General features: G+C 27.5%; 2 protein-coding genes across 2 annotated transcripts in view; both read left to right on the top strand.

Moving 5' to 3' along the window:
- Positions 1-6,205: 6,205 nt before the first annotated feature.
- LOC141534092 (cilia- and flagella-associated protein 69) lies at positions 6,206-7,862 on the top strand. Its single transcript, XM_074253231.1, is given in 4 exon segments — positions 6,206-6,688; positions 6,983-7,289; positions 7,355-7,603; positions 7,606-7,862. Coding segments are annotated over 3 exon segments (738 nt in total). The 5' UTR covers positions 6,206-6,688; positions 6,983-7,057.
- A 1,774-nt stretch (positions 7,863-9,636) lies between these two features.
- The window catches only part of L(1)g0289 (plexin domain containing lethal (1) G0289), a 10,111-nt gene continuing 4,123 nt past the window's right edge, over positions 9,637-15,624 (top strand). The window contains exons 1-5 of the mRNA XM_074254341.1: positions 9,637-9,763; positions 10,026-10,272; positions 13,878-14,257; positions 14,329-14,679; positions 14,756-14,948. Of these exons, the coding sequence (XP_074110442.1) occupies positions 10,176-10,272; positions 13,878-14,257; positions 14,329-14,679; positions 14,756-14,948 (1,021 nt within the window). The 5' untranslated portion in view covers positions 9,637-9,763; positions 10,026-10,175. The remainder of the gene's footprint in view (positions 9,764-10,025; positions 10,273-13,877; positions 14,258-14,328; positions 14,680-14,755; positions 14,949-15,624) is intronic.

Here is a 15,624-nt window from a genome sequence, read left to right as displayed (position 1 = left end):
GGCAAGCTAAACAATAGTTTTCGAGTAACTAACATTGTACCGTCAATACCATTTAAATTAGTTCATGATATGCATAATAAAACCAATGATGTCCTAATTCGTTTTTTCATAAAATTCTGCTAACATTTTTTTATTAAATAATAAAAATTTAATTACCCGAGAAAAAATTTTTCTATATAATCATATATAATTATACATGATTATATATGGAAGTGTATATAAGGTGATATATAATCATATATGATTATATATGGAGTAATATACAGCCATGCAAGATTACACATAGTCCCATATATAATTATATATAAGTATATATAATTGTATATGCTTATATATAATTAGAATATATCAAAATTTTTAATCATACTTGGCTGTTATAACCCCATATATAATCATATATAAGTCTATATATGATTACATCTGATCAGACTTGCATAGTCAAATGTGACCATATTAAATATTGAATTCATAAAATTAACCCAATAATTAATTAGATGTAATAAATATATAACTAAATATTGTTATATATAATCATATATAATTATATATGATTACATTTGGTCATTTTTCATATATAATCATATATAACCAATTTATATATAAATATATATAATTATATATAAATATTTTATCTCGGGTAAAAAAATGTTTCTAAAAATTTTTGGAGAAACATTAATTATACTGTTATTACTTCTTACAGTCTAAATAACATTAAGTAGACTGATATTGCAATGTTCTTTGTTGAAGTTTTCAACTAACTTTTAATATTTATAATAACTTAAGTTAATTCATATATTTGAAAGAAATACACAAAAATTAATTCACTAATTTTGATTTTTTTTTTTTAGCAAGGAAATGATGAAGAAGACACTGGTTACGATTACCATAAACTACTTTGTAAGTGTTCAACAATCACACAAGAAGAAGCGTTAATGATGACTCTTGCACTCGGAGCTGAACAATCACTAACGTGGAAAACTATTGTTGCGATATTGTCAATGATAAACACGTTATTCCAAAATGGCGTGGTTCCTTCTTCAAAATACAAATTATTTAAAACTTTAAAATTTAATGAAGATATTTTGGTCTACCATGTATACTGTAGTGGATGCCCATTATTATTTTGGTGCTCAAAATAAATTAAATAAAAATGGACTACAATGCCAAATCTGCGAGAAAATGAGAAAGTGCCAAATATATCATATTTTTGACGTTTGATATCTCATTACAATTAAAGTCTGTATTAGAAGATCTAGAAGTGCAACAAGTCTTAATAGATAATCTTCAAAATAAAAATGATAATGACAACAACAATCATCTTCGTAGTATGAGAGATGGTCAAATATATAAAAAAGTTATCCATGACAAATAACCCTCTATCAGATGTATACAATTTTTCACACACTTTTAACACCGATGGCTGCCAACCATCGAAATCAAGCAAATTATCGGAAAAAGGAGTAGAATGGAGGTTACAACAACAAACAATTAACAGCAAGTTCATTCCTATATGTGCTGTAGTTGATTCTGTAACAAGATGCAAAATACTGCATATGAAGCAGTATAATGGTTCCTACGGTTGCACATTTTGTGAACATCCGACTTTGCGTGTCAACAATTCTCAAAAATATCCAATGTCAGGTATTATTCCAAAACTACGTAGTAACGAGTCAATTAAAGCACAAATGGTACTTGCCGGTCAAAGTAATTATGGTAATGACGAAATGGGTGTGTGGGGACCATCGCACTTAATGAATCTAAAATATTTTGACCTTGTTGATGGAATGTCACCTGATTACTTACACGCTATTTTATTAGGTGTAGCAAAACAACACACCGAAATTCTCATATCTTCATTTGGTGAAGATTATTATATAGGAAATCCCAACCAACTTGAAGTCATTAACGAGAAACTTGTGAATTTTAAACATCCTACGTGTATTACTCGATCACCAAGGACAATACATGAAAGAGAAATGTGGAAAGCAACGGAGTGGAGATCATGGCTTCTTTTCTATTCACTTATATGCCTCAAGGATATTCTTCCTCAGAAGTATGTAGAAAATTTAGCCCTATTGGTAGAAGCAATCCATATTTTGCTATCTGATCGAATAAGTTTTGAAGAACTCGATAAAGCCGACGTTTTAATATTGAGATATGTCATTTTATATCAAGAATATTTTGGAGAACAAACAATGACATATAATGTTCATTTACTATTACATGTGGTAAAAAGTGTACGGATGTTGGGACCTTTACAATGTCATAATACTTTCATTTTTGAAAATGAAAATCACTTTTAATGAAGTTGCAAAAAGTCCCAATAATATTCTTATTCAAATAGCTAGACGATACATGTTCCTAAAAGCACTAACACCATTGAAAGATAAAATTAGTATGAGTGATCACTTCTCACAATTTTGTGAAAGAAATTTAACAGGCTGCTTAAAAACACTTTTAAGATAGAAGACTGCATACTGATTGGAAAAGGTAAAAATATGATTTGAATGTTGAAGAGCAAAAACTATTAGACAATTTTGGAAAATATAAATCTTTCAATCGATTAATTTACAATGGAAAAAGATATACATCAAAAAGTTATCGTTCTTGTGAAAAAATTAACGATTCTGTTATCTTATTAAAAATGGCCAAATTGGTATAATCAAAAATATTTGTTACTTATATTCAAATGAAGCAGAAACAAAAATATTTATATTTTTTGAGGAGATAATAAAATTAAAAAATTATTTTCATTCATCGAGAAATGTAACCGTTCACAACATTCAAGAATGCTTGATTACTGAAAAACTACGTGTTTGTGAAGCTAAAATGATATCACAACCGTGTATATTAACTTCAGCACAAGATAAAAATTACGTGATTGTTATACCACCAGGATGTTTTTTACCTTTTTTACCTTTAATGACAAATTCAGATACGAATTCAAAATTGTTCATGCCTGGAGGGAATCCATGCTAACGATATTATAAATAATTAGATAAAATAATTGTTGTATTAGACTGGATAGGCAATAAATTGTAATATTTTTCAATGGAAAATATATATAAAAATTATTATTATTATTATTATTATTATTTTATTATTAAGATTAGTAATTGTAGCAGCAGATACTGCATAACTTATAATGTACTGCAAATACTTACTTGTAGTAGTATATAAAAGTAAGTTCAAGTGATTATTATTGTTCCTTTTATCATTATTATTAACATTATTTTTATTATTATTCTTGTTCTTTTGATCTCTGTTGAAGTATTATTGTGTTATAATAATCCTATAATAAAATTAATATGAAAAATATGTGTTGCAAACTATTCGTAACGTGATTGGTCAAATATATCATAAGCATGAAAATATATGCAAATCCTATAGTCAGGCCCGCGCTTGCGCGCGCAAATTTTAATTCTAGTGAAAATAAATAAATACATAAGTAAATTATACTGTAGAGGTTTATGTTTCTTTATATTTAAGATGAAGTTATTATTTAAAAATAAATTATTAATTGAACATTACACACTTTAGAAGTCTTTTTATTACTGAAAAGTCTGATTTTCTGCTTAATTTCTTTGATGAAGTAAATCTGAATAAGTCTTTATAACCCTTAATAACTCTTCTTGAAAGTCCCAAATCTCAGAGAGTATTTGACTTTTCAGAGTTTGTTAGACTTAGTCAGAGTTATTTACAAATAATAAGACTTTTTCTGTCTTTTTCAGAAAAAGTAAGACTTTCAAAAGTTTTATTCAGACTTCTGAAGACTTCTTCAGACTTTTTCAGGGACATTTTTCCACAAGGGTTTGTAACTGAAAAAATACAAACTCTTCTCTACTGTCATAAGTAAAGCTAAAAATAAACATTAAAACATTAATTTGATAATTTAAATTGTTGGTGTTGATTTTAGCCAATTAATAATTAAAATTTTACCTTATTCTGATGTTAGTGATGTATAAAGTTATTAATATGCAAGTTTTCACGATATCTGAATCGCATGAGACTTTTACATAATTAAGAAGTTAAGAAAACTTATTACAAATTTAATGTGGAATTACGTTCCAATATTCAAATCTTTGATTATTTTAAATATTTTTGCTAACAACGTAAATCATAAAACAATTGAAAGTTAGATGTTAATAAATTTATTCACCTATATAAGTACAATCATACATCAATAAGTTATTTTAAACGTGCAGACATCCATTATGTTTGTAATCATCTGAAATTCAAATGTTGAGTAGAAATTTATTCTCTGATCAACTAAAATATTTTCATATAGTTAAAATATTATCAATTTATCAATACTAAACGTATGAGAAAATAGTTGCTATTCGTTATAGATGTTTGAAACATAGTTGTTGTGATTATTTTGTTACAAATAATTGATTGATGTTCACAAATGGCAAAACTTGAGTAGGTTAAAAGGTAGTTTTTTAATAACAAATTTTATTTTGAAGTAATTATAGATATGTTAGCGATTTTCGAAAAATGTACTTTGTTATTTTAATAAGTAAAAAATTTGTTTGCGTATTTTAAGATAGCTAACAAATTACTGATACGATGAATACCAGGAAAATTGATATTCTCAACCATAATTTTTCAAGAAAGCTAGATCATGAAAAAAGTGATAAACTATGTGATACCATAGTGCCTTCAAAAATATTCACTCATGGATATATTAATAAGAAGAGCGTTAGTTACAAGATCGAAAGATTACACAAACTTATATCTGATCCAATAACTCGAGAAAATGAGATTTGGATTGATCGATTGCTTAATAGTTGTCTACGAGAAATCGGGCATCAGGGATACGTATCCTTATTATTTTTTTTTTTATAAATTCATTTATTTTCTACAACTCTAGTTTATTTTAAATTAAAGCATATTAGTATTTTTTTTTTATTCTTTGGTTCAACTTTTATAACTTTTCTTGAATTAATGTCTAGAAATTAAAATATCTTTCAGTTGTGATCGACGTGTTGCAATTTTTATCGTGGAAATCAAACGAAAGATCAGAATATAAACGACACTTGAATGATATGATAAATTTATGTGCTTATTCGCCATTACTCGAGGGCTTCTCTGAAAATTCGTTGCATTCTGAAACATTAGAAAATTACTTTACTATTTTAGGATATTTAACTATTTTGTTACCATGCCAAGAACAAGTTATAAACGTTCTCAAATCTTTAAGTAAATTATTAAATCGATCGAGCCTTAGCGGTAATTCTGCTTTAAAATTCAAAATTTGCTGTCAATCTATTGAAAAATCAGAACTTCCATTCATTCTTGTCAAGTTAATAGAAATTAGTCCACCGAAAATTTATGCAAAAGTTTTAGACACAACTTATGTTTTAGCATCAGTATCTAAGATTTCTTGTAAGTTTGTAAAATTTTAATATTTTATCGTATCATTTAATAATACTTGCAAATTCTTATCATTTATTACAATTATTATTATTGTTTTCATAATTTTAAGGTCATAAAATGTTAAAAGCTGGCATTTTGAATCATCTTCTTTCGAGAATGGATGAACAGTCATTAATCGATATAGTTGTGCAATTGGAACAAGATAGTTTTAATATAAATAAAACTATTATACTAATAAACATCTTATTACTATTAATGAATTCAATATTTCCTGCACAATCATTAAATATGACAAATGAAATAATATCTTCTTATTCAATTTCAACAAGGTTTATTTTAAAATCAATTAAAGTAACATATTCACTCATTCTCATAATTATGCAATAAATTTCAGATCTTTGAAGAATATTTTTCAACAAGTAGTCGCTTACTCTGATACGAATTACAAAGTATTAATCGTTCGCAACAATTTAGCTACAATACTTCTAATGAAACTCGTAGCTTTACCATTCTTGCCTGTCGTTGACTTTGATCTTATAAAAGAATTTTTTCAAATTGTATTCAGAAGAGAAATTCAAAATAACGAGGATTTTATATTTAGGAAACTATTATTCTCTATTCTTTGCCAACTCTCCTACTTTGACGGCTCATTGCTGGTAAATATTATTTGAAAATATAAAATATCAAATTACCTGACTAATTAATTAATTCATTCATAGATTATTAAAGATTGCCGTGTAATTGAAAAAACCCTTCAATTTTTAAATCAAAATATAAGTAATCTAACGAAACTTCAGGATTCTTCTAATTTAAATGATTTATTTTTATACTCATTGCGGACATTAACGTTTCTTGTGCCAAAAATCCCTGAAGAGTTCATTCACAGTAATGTAATACATTTTTTAAACATATTTCATTCAAGTATGTCAGGACAAGTAAATTGTAAAATTACATTGGAATTTGTGAAAACTCTTTGTTTTATAGTTACTTTTACTTACTCAAGTTCATTAGTCCAATTCCAAGAAGTCATCCCCACTTTTCTAAGTAATAAAATATTTTTACGCTACTTTGTAAAAAATTAGAATCTAATTTCAGGCATATTAAGAATTTACAGATACTATTTGCTGTTTCGATCGGCTGACAACTTTTCATAAACAAAAATTAATACTTATTTGTATTATATTTAATACGATTATAACAAGTAAATTTCAAGGGATATCAATTTATGGAAACAAAATAGTTGTATCACTTTTGAAATTATTAAAAATTGTTTAAATAAAAAAGAGAATCATTTTATCACAGATGACAGGTAAACGAAAAATTACACTGAAAAAAAAATTTACTTGAATCAAGTAAATAATTTTGAAGAATTTAATCTTCTTGATTTGAGTTGAAAAATTCTAAGACTAAAAAATTTCACTTGATTTAAGTACATTTTATTTGATTTAAGACTTTTTTGTCTTGATTCAAGACAATGAGTTTTTTCAAAATTATTTTCTTGGTTCAAGAATTTTACTCTTGATTCAAGTTAATTTTTTTTTCAGTGTAAAGTTATTATTGTCTAGTTAAACAGGAATTGATTAATGATTGATTTAATTGACAGATTATTAATCAGCGTGGGAGCTTGTCTTTGAGTTGTATTATTAAATTTTCAGTGACGATAGAAAAATTTGTGGAAATGGAAGGACTGTACTCAATTTTAGACTTGATAGATCAAACTAATCATTTAGTACAAAATGTTTATTTGGGCCTTTTAACAGACTTATGTTTAAATCCACATTGTATTCCTCACATTTGTACATGGAGAAGTACTGACAAGACGAATACTTTAATATCTTTGTTAATTAGGATGTGGAAAGATGAAGAAAGTCGAATTGGAGTTAAAAGAACCGAAAATGGATGCATTGCAGGTAAGTTTTTCCTTTACTTCTCTTAAATGCATGATTTTTGTCTCACATTTTCCGGAGTTTTATAGATGTTGAATTACCTCTAATGGGGACAAATCAATGGCATGAGAGTTTTCATTTAAAAATTAATAATGATTATAGTCCTGCAATCACTACAATGTTTGGTTTTATTAGACCAAAAGTCTACAGTATTAGGAAAATACTACTAAATAATTCTCAATTATGTGACAAATCGCGCAAATATTACAAAATTTTATTACGTAATGTATCAATAGAAGATTCTATAACATTTTGTGTTGTGGATCAGTTTTTAGATTTGTTCAAGGTCAAGTTTGGGCTGAAGTAATTCGTTATATCAGAGAATCTGGTATTATTCCAGCTGGAAATGATGGAGAAATGTTACTTGTTATGAGGCAAAGATATCGAAAATTTGCATTATACGTACGAGATCGTCAAAAGAAAGTTTTGCGAGATGCTAAAAGATTAGAAATGATTAAAGAGCAAAATGAGCTTGAAAAAACTTACAATGTAGCTCTAATTTCGATATTGACTGGCTTTCAAAAACTGATGAATTGAATAATGTGCCAAAATATGTTATTACGTAAGAAAATTTATATTAATAAAAAGTTAAAAATAAACGTGATTTTTTAACTTCCCGCTAAGAAAATTAAAAATTTTCAAAAATCGGGAAGTTATTGATTTTACCCCTGTTTTCTGAAAATCGAGTTTTCATCGGATCTCGACGTTTCGAGATCGTAGAAAGCTCCTCTGACTATTCCCGCGATGATGCCTGTATGTATGCATGCATGTGTGTGTGTATGTGTAAATATGTAAACCCTCAAACGATTCCAAAAACTAATATGCTCTCAATATCAAAAAACCACGTCTATCGCCGTCAGCCTGGTCAAAATCAGTTTATTCGTTCGTGAGATATCGTTGTCAAAAGAAAACTGAAAAAAGCGTTTTTTCTTAACTACTTCGTAATTCTTCGCTCGATCAATTTCAACTTAAAGATCCATTATGAGGCTTCAAAAACTGCGTCGAATGCCGCCAACCGCGTGAAAATTATTCCATTCATTTAAAAGTAATTGCGGTTTGAAAATTAAAAAAATAATGTATTATTGAGAACACCTCTGTCAAAATTAGACTTCTATCAGACTCTTGAGCTCAAAACAACACATAAATTATATTTTTAACTTCGAAGAGCTCAAAAACGCAATAAGTGCAATTCTAAGCATTTGAGTATGGAATTAGCAAGAAGTTGCAGGGATGGCCTTCTGGGTCAACCGTTTTCCTAATTTTTTTTTTTTTTCAAAATCTGTAACTTTTTTAACATGCTTTTATCAGCTGCACTTGTATCTACCTATCGTATCCATCTACCTATATAACAGAATTTTTGAACGTGATTTTCACCCATTTTAAAACACGTCAGATTAAAATGAAACTTTGCACATTTATCAAGAACCGATAACATTAGAATAATTTAATAAATTTTTCCTATTATCTTGACCAGAATCTTCAGGATTGCCTATTTTCTCGTCAAATTTTCGGAGAAGGAGCCTGAGAAACGGCTACTACATACAAGGAAGGTTGCAAGCGCGCAAATTATCCACTTCCGATACGGGTAGGTAGTTACAAACAAAAATATTATCAATTATAATGTGAATTGTAAAAATTATAATTCAAGAAACATTCAAATACTTTTACCAATTTATCAATACCAATATCTGCCAATAAAATATTTAGATTAATTTACATCAAGCGCGATTTACTCAGGATGAAATACTCTACAAAAATTAAAATTGAAAAAAATTAAAATAATTTATCATGCTATAAAAACGGAAAAAACATCGAAATAGTATAAAAAATTTTCCTGCCCGTCATGTATGAAACCCTGAAAACACTGAAAAAAAATCCATTGATTGAGTCAAATTTTTTTTCGAAAAAGTCTTTGAAAGATTTTTAATTCACCGAATGCGAATGGCTAGGTAACTTAGAGTCGTTTGTTTTCAACTAATAAAATTAAAAAAAAAGTTAAAGGGCTCTATATCTATATATATTGAGTACATTTATCCCACTATAGACGCGTGCGCGTTATCATCCTATTTCAGCTGTTTGATATTATTTTTAACATTCGCTTATTTTATTATTATTTCATAATTAAATGAGCATTATGAGTCGTGCACTTTTTTTTGGATTTTCCAAATTTTTTTTTAAATTTAAAAGTAAGTATTAAAATAGATATCTGACATACCTACTGTCCGGACTAATCTAGATGGCGCGTCATAAGACTACTACACTGAATTTACCCTTTCTTTTATCTAGATATGTAGATATGCGTATATGTAAGTACATACCTAGGTCGAATAATCTAGATACTGAAGAAAATGAAAATTCTTGGTCCCCCAACTCTAAAAAATATAAAAGCAATCAGCACAAAGAGTGAAGTCAGTCACAAAGAGTATTCCATATCTAAGGTCAGTCCCATTGAAAGTTGTCATGTTTGAGTAAAGGATTGTTTAAATTATATTTTTTTGGTACCGGTTGAATATTTAATTGTGTTCAATTATATTACTAAAATATTAATTTCGTTAATTTATTTATTGATCATTAAATTTTGTTAATTATATGTATATTTTATATTCGACTAAATAAGCATATATCTTTTATTTAATGAAATAGGGTAAAAAAAAATTGTGAAATAAGAAAAGTGCTTATTAACCTGGTGATCGTTTATAGGCGCCAAAAACGTGACCTCGTTGAAGTGAATCGAAGGACGTCAAGCTTCTAAAGACACTGAAAAATAAAACAAGAACAAAATCTTTTTAAGGGGTCGAGGGACACAAAGTCGCAAAGAAGCGGCAGTTTATCGGCCCCTAGTTTTGGAATATGGCGTGTGAACGATATTGCTCGTTAAGCTGCGTGTACTTTATTGGATTTACGTTATCTTTCATATTAGGATCTTTACAAGTGCTCGCAGAACCAGGTGATTGTTACTTTAGACTCATTAACATAATCATATTTTATTATATCTAATTTTAGCTTTAATACTAAATTAGAATATATTCTTAGTCCTGAAATGGAGTGATAACACAAAAAAAATTAATATAAAAAATATATATTTAATGATGAGATTTCGGGCAAGGAAGGTGGGGATGAGATCAGAGAAGTTCGATTAAAAAAAAAGTAGCCAAGGAGGGGAAAAACGTCTGTATCCAATATAAAACATCTCCTACTATACCGCCCGCACTCATTCTCTGCTTCCTTTTCTAATTTTTTTTATTTGTGTGTCTTCTGGGATTATATTTAGTATAATAAAATTTTCAACTTCTTTTTTTTTCTTTATAATCTTATTTTAAATCATAAAAAAACCATAGCCAAAGTATAAATTCTTGAATTCTTTCATTTTCTTACATCATAGTATTACTAGTGCAAAAACAAGTATCTATTTTGTATTTATATTATTATTAATGAACTTTTGTTGACTGTCTTGTTATAATGGCCATTATATTCTCGAACAATTCCAGTATATTTAATATCAGTACATAAAATACATAGTATGTAAACACGTTAGATTCATCAGTAATTACACTATTTTTTACAAACGAATGAGATCATCGATTGATGCATATGATAAATTACCGTTATATTAATAAATTGCCAACATAACAACAATAAATAAATATACATTATATACAATTAACATGCTTTATGAAATAAAAGAAAAACACTTTTTTAATAAACAGAATTACATATAAAGTGTTTTTTGACACTTAATGTACTAATAAATATTTCATTATGAATTAGACAGGAATGTTCGAGTTCCTGAATGGATAAAAAGTTTATTTAAAATTAACTGTCGTAATATTTTCATAATCTTCGGAGACAAATTGTCTTGATTCTATATATTTTCGTTTGAAAACTTAATGTCAATAAACAAAATCAAAATAACTGCAGTACATATTTAAAATATTTAATGATAATTATGAATACTTAATAATAATAAATATCCAACTGATACTGTAATCGATTAAACTAAGTTAATATTTACTTAATAAAATTTAACTTTTTTTTTTTCAGTTATGGTTGGATAGCTGATAACTTCTGTATAAGTTATTTAAAAAAAAGTTTACTATGAATTTTACAAAATACTAAAAATTATTTCAATGTCTATAACTTAACGGTATAATTTATATATAAAAACGAAGAATAATTAGTATCGGATCAAATATTAATTATTTCAATGGCAATTGTGGACTAAATATTTGTTGTAGAAAATACTTTCAAAATTAATAGTACGTTGTAGCCATACAATATTTTTCATTTAAAATTTAAAAGTTTACATAACAATATCTCATATTTTCTGAGTGGACTGCATGTAAACTTTCTGAATATATTGTAGTAAAAAAGAATAAAATGATAAGAACATATTAGATGATCGTACAGCATAACGCATTTTTAATGATTAGTGCATCATAATTCAACTTTGGTTGAGTGAAGTTATTTTACGCCACTGCATCCGGTGATTGTTATTGCTCATTAGAAGGTTTTATAAAAAAAAAAAGTACTAATTATTGACATCATATTAACTATGTCACTTCTATGTAATAAAGAATTTCTTTTATTTTGTATAGGATAAAGTCTGACAGACCTTTTTTGTTATTTTCTTCTAAAAGAACAAAAACACTTGTGTGTATTTATTTTTTCTTGAATAAATAAATTGATATAAATTCTGTAATGTTATTAATTTACAGAATTTTCAAAACAACCATATTTGTAAATATGAATTTGTATCAACTGAATAATCAATTTATTTACCTTTTTTTTATTATAAAAATATATTATGATCATAATGTGTTTATAAAAGGTTTATTAACCTTTAATTAAAAATTATAACTTCTCTAAATTAAACAAAATTAGAAATTCTATAAATATTTATCTTTTTAAATATGCTAGTACACCTCCATAATACCTGTTCTTAGAATAATGTCTTTAGATAAAGAATTTATTGGAGGTATTATTCAAATAATGAGAAATCTTGAAGTTTTTTATTTGCTCAAAGAATGAATGAATAAAATGTTTGTTATCAAAATTTCGATTCATAGTATTATTTTAAAGTAGTTTATTTTTTAATTACTTTTCGATGTATGTAGAGATGTGGAGAATAGATAAGATTCGTATGAAAGTTTTTTGAGGCATTTACAGTTTGCAATAACACAAGATGTATGCATAAGGATTTCTTGATGAAAATTCAAAACTTCAGTCAAATTATTCTGTACAACTAATAGCGCTGTTTGTAAGCATTCTTGAAGGGATAAAATAATTTTATTTGTGTCTGACTTACAAAAGTTTTAGCTTGTTCGTTACAGGTTGAGTCTGCATATAGCTTCGTAGATACAAAAGATAATTATATTTGTATTTTTGGCTTACTGCACTGACTAACTATCTCGTTGGTGGAGTAATGTTGCAGTAATAACTAACACTCATCGTTTTGGTTCATTTTTTCTTACAAAAAAAAAATTTCTCTACATAGTTGACGAATTTCGAGTTTGATCTTCAGTTCATGCTTTTTATGAAGATGTGGGTGTCAATTGATTTATTCAATAAATGTGCTGATCTTAAAACTGTTTGCTATAAAAATAATAATACTACATTTTAGCGTAAATAAGTTTTGATTTTTACAACTTTACTTATAATATACATTATGCCAAATACTGGATAAAATAATTGTCCTAAATTACCACATACGAAAATTTCTGAAAATCGGTTGACCCTATAGAAGACCATATGTGGAACTTTATAATGTTTACAAAATTGAAACGCTCGGAAAATTTCGTATTACGAAGATTTAAGCTCTTAGAGCTCACAACTACAAGCTTTCGACATTTTTGAGCTCGAAAATTTAGAAGTAGTTGCATTAGTAGAGCACTTTTTTGAAAATTTTGGACTACGACATTTTGGAAACGATTCAATCGATTTTGATGCGGTTATCGGCAATCTACGTTGTTTTTTAGGCTTAAGAACTCATTAGATTATAGAAAAAATCGGTATAGTAGTTTAAAAGTTATTCTATATCATCATTTTTTTGAAAATTTTATTTTTGAGATTTCTCGAAATCTATCATATCGAATTAGTTTAAATTTTCAAACTGAGTTTTAACTGGTCGAGTCGTTCAAAAGTTATGAGAGCTTTACACACACACACACACACACACGCGCGCGCGCTATCGTAAAAGTCGACAGGGAAGCTTCCTAGAACCTCAAAACGTCGAAATTCGATGAAAACTCGATTTTCAAAAAACCAGTAACTTCCCGATTACCGAAAATTTTCATAGCGGGAAGTTAAAAAGTTATAAATTATCTCACTCACCGATAAATGCGAAATAATTAGGTCGTGTTATCTGTTCCACGATTACCGTGAATTTAATGGTAATTTTTAGAGAAAATTTTTTTAAGTGTATATAATTAAGACGTACGAGTTTTAATTTTTCAAGATATTTTTTCTAACTACTGAGTTTTTTTAATCGAAAACACTGTCAAATTATAACTGATAATCTTAAATAATATTGAATGTTTTTTTTTTCTTTTCCAGAACTTTCCTATTATTATTATAAATCTTCAACGGGACTTGAGAAAATCGATGAAATTGATTTTTATTCAAATGAGTTAAATGAAGGAACAAACTTAAATCGCTTAAAGCGATCATTAGGAGGGCCAGAGTTATTACCTTCAACTACTTCAACTACAAGTACTTCAGCTTCACCAACATCACATGACTTAGCACAAGAATCTCCAATTATAAAAACAGAAACAGAATCAACGGCTAACGTAACTTACTCAACAGAAAATATAACGAATTCAACGGCTGAATCAACAGTCACAAGTACTACATTAAAACCAAATATCACAAAAAATGGAAAAAACTCTTCTATTATTGTATCTCAACCTATTGTCCCAGTTACTGAACCACCTGTAAGTTTTATAACAATTTATTGACAGTATAACAAAGTATAATATTAATTTAGATCGTTTTAACTTTATAGCCACCAAATATTAATGTTTGGGCTAACCAAACACGATGGCCTAATGCAACTCGAGATAATGCCAATTCAAAAATGGATAACAAATTCAATAGAGTTGATTTAATGAATTCAACCGAGACTTCATCTAACACATCAGATATTGATGATATATCGATATCAAAGTTCACTAATTTTTCAAACAATACTTTAACTCAGAATAACATCACCAAACAAGAAGAAGATACTCATCAGTATTATAATAGTACGTTTCTCATTGATGAAACTGTAGCTAAGTCTTACTGGGTTGATATGGATAATCATCCTGATCGAAAAGTTAATGATCTTTTAAGTCAAAGTCATAGGAGAGCTGCAGTGAGTATATTTTCTGCAAAAAGATTAATGAAATATTTTCTTATCTTATCGGTTGCATAAACGACAATTTTTGCAGACTGTTAAATTGAAATTCGAGTTCCTATTTTATGGTCACAAAGTTCGAAACATCACAATAGCTACGGGTGGATTCTTGTATACCGGAGAATATGTTCATAGTTGGCTTGCTGCCACTCAATATATTGCTCCACTGATGGCGAATTTTGATACCCGTCTTTCGAATGAGAGTTTTGTTAAATACGCAGACAACGGTAAGTGAGATAATAGTTAAAAAATCTATATATTAATCATTCTTTAATATCATAATTGATTGAGAAATTTTATCGATGCTAGGCTGTTTTCCCTTATTCCCTATATATTAAATAAAATTTTTCCCACACAGAAAAAAAAATTTACTTGAATCAAGTAAATAGTTTTAAAGAATTTGATTTTCTTGATTTGAGTTACAAAATTCCTAAGCTAAGAAATTTTTCTTAGTTTAAGTAAATTTTACTTGATTTAAGAATTTTTCGTTTTGATACAAAACTCTCCAAAATTATTTTTTGGTTTAAGAATTTTTCTCTTGATTTAAGTTAATTTTTTTTTCTGTGCAGCTAAACCGCGATATGATAGTCTATTTTTTTTTCAGAGATTTGAATTTTAGCGATTTTCTCTATGTCAATTTCCGACGAAAAATCCTTCTTTCGTTTGAAAAAATAAGAAAATAGATATATTCACATTTTTTTTTACAAACATATTTAACAATGTTGGAGAATTAATGCATCTTTTTCAAATAGTTGATCAAAAACCAAAATTTCATTTTTAAGATATTTTAAATGGAAAAATCTTCATGAAATTTAATTTTTTAGGATTTTTAAAACTCCCAAAAAAACCGCCATTTACAATTGAACTTTATATTGTACGACTGTTACTGCTCTACAGTACCGC

Source organism: Cotesia typhae, unplaced genomic scaffold, assembly GCF_013202065.1.
Source record: "Cotesia typhae breed Kobodo isofemale line unplaced genomic scaffold, CoteBio_Ctyphae scaffold_13, whole genome shotgun sequence".
NCBI classification, from domain to species: domain Eukaryota; kingdom Metazoa; phylum Arthropoda; class Insecta; order Hymenoptera; family Braconidae; genus Cotesia; species Cotesia typhae.
This window is presented reverse-complemented; position numbering and strand designations above follow the sequence as displayed.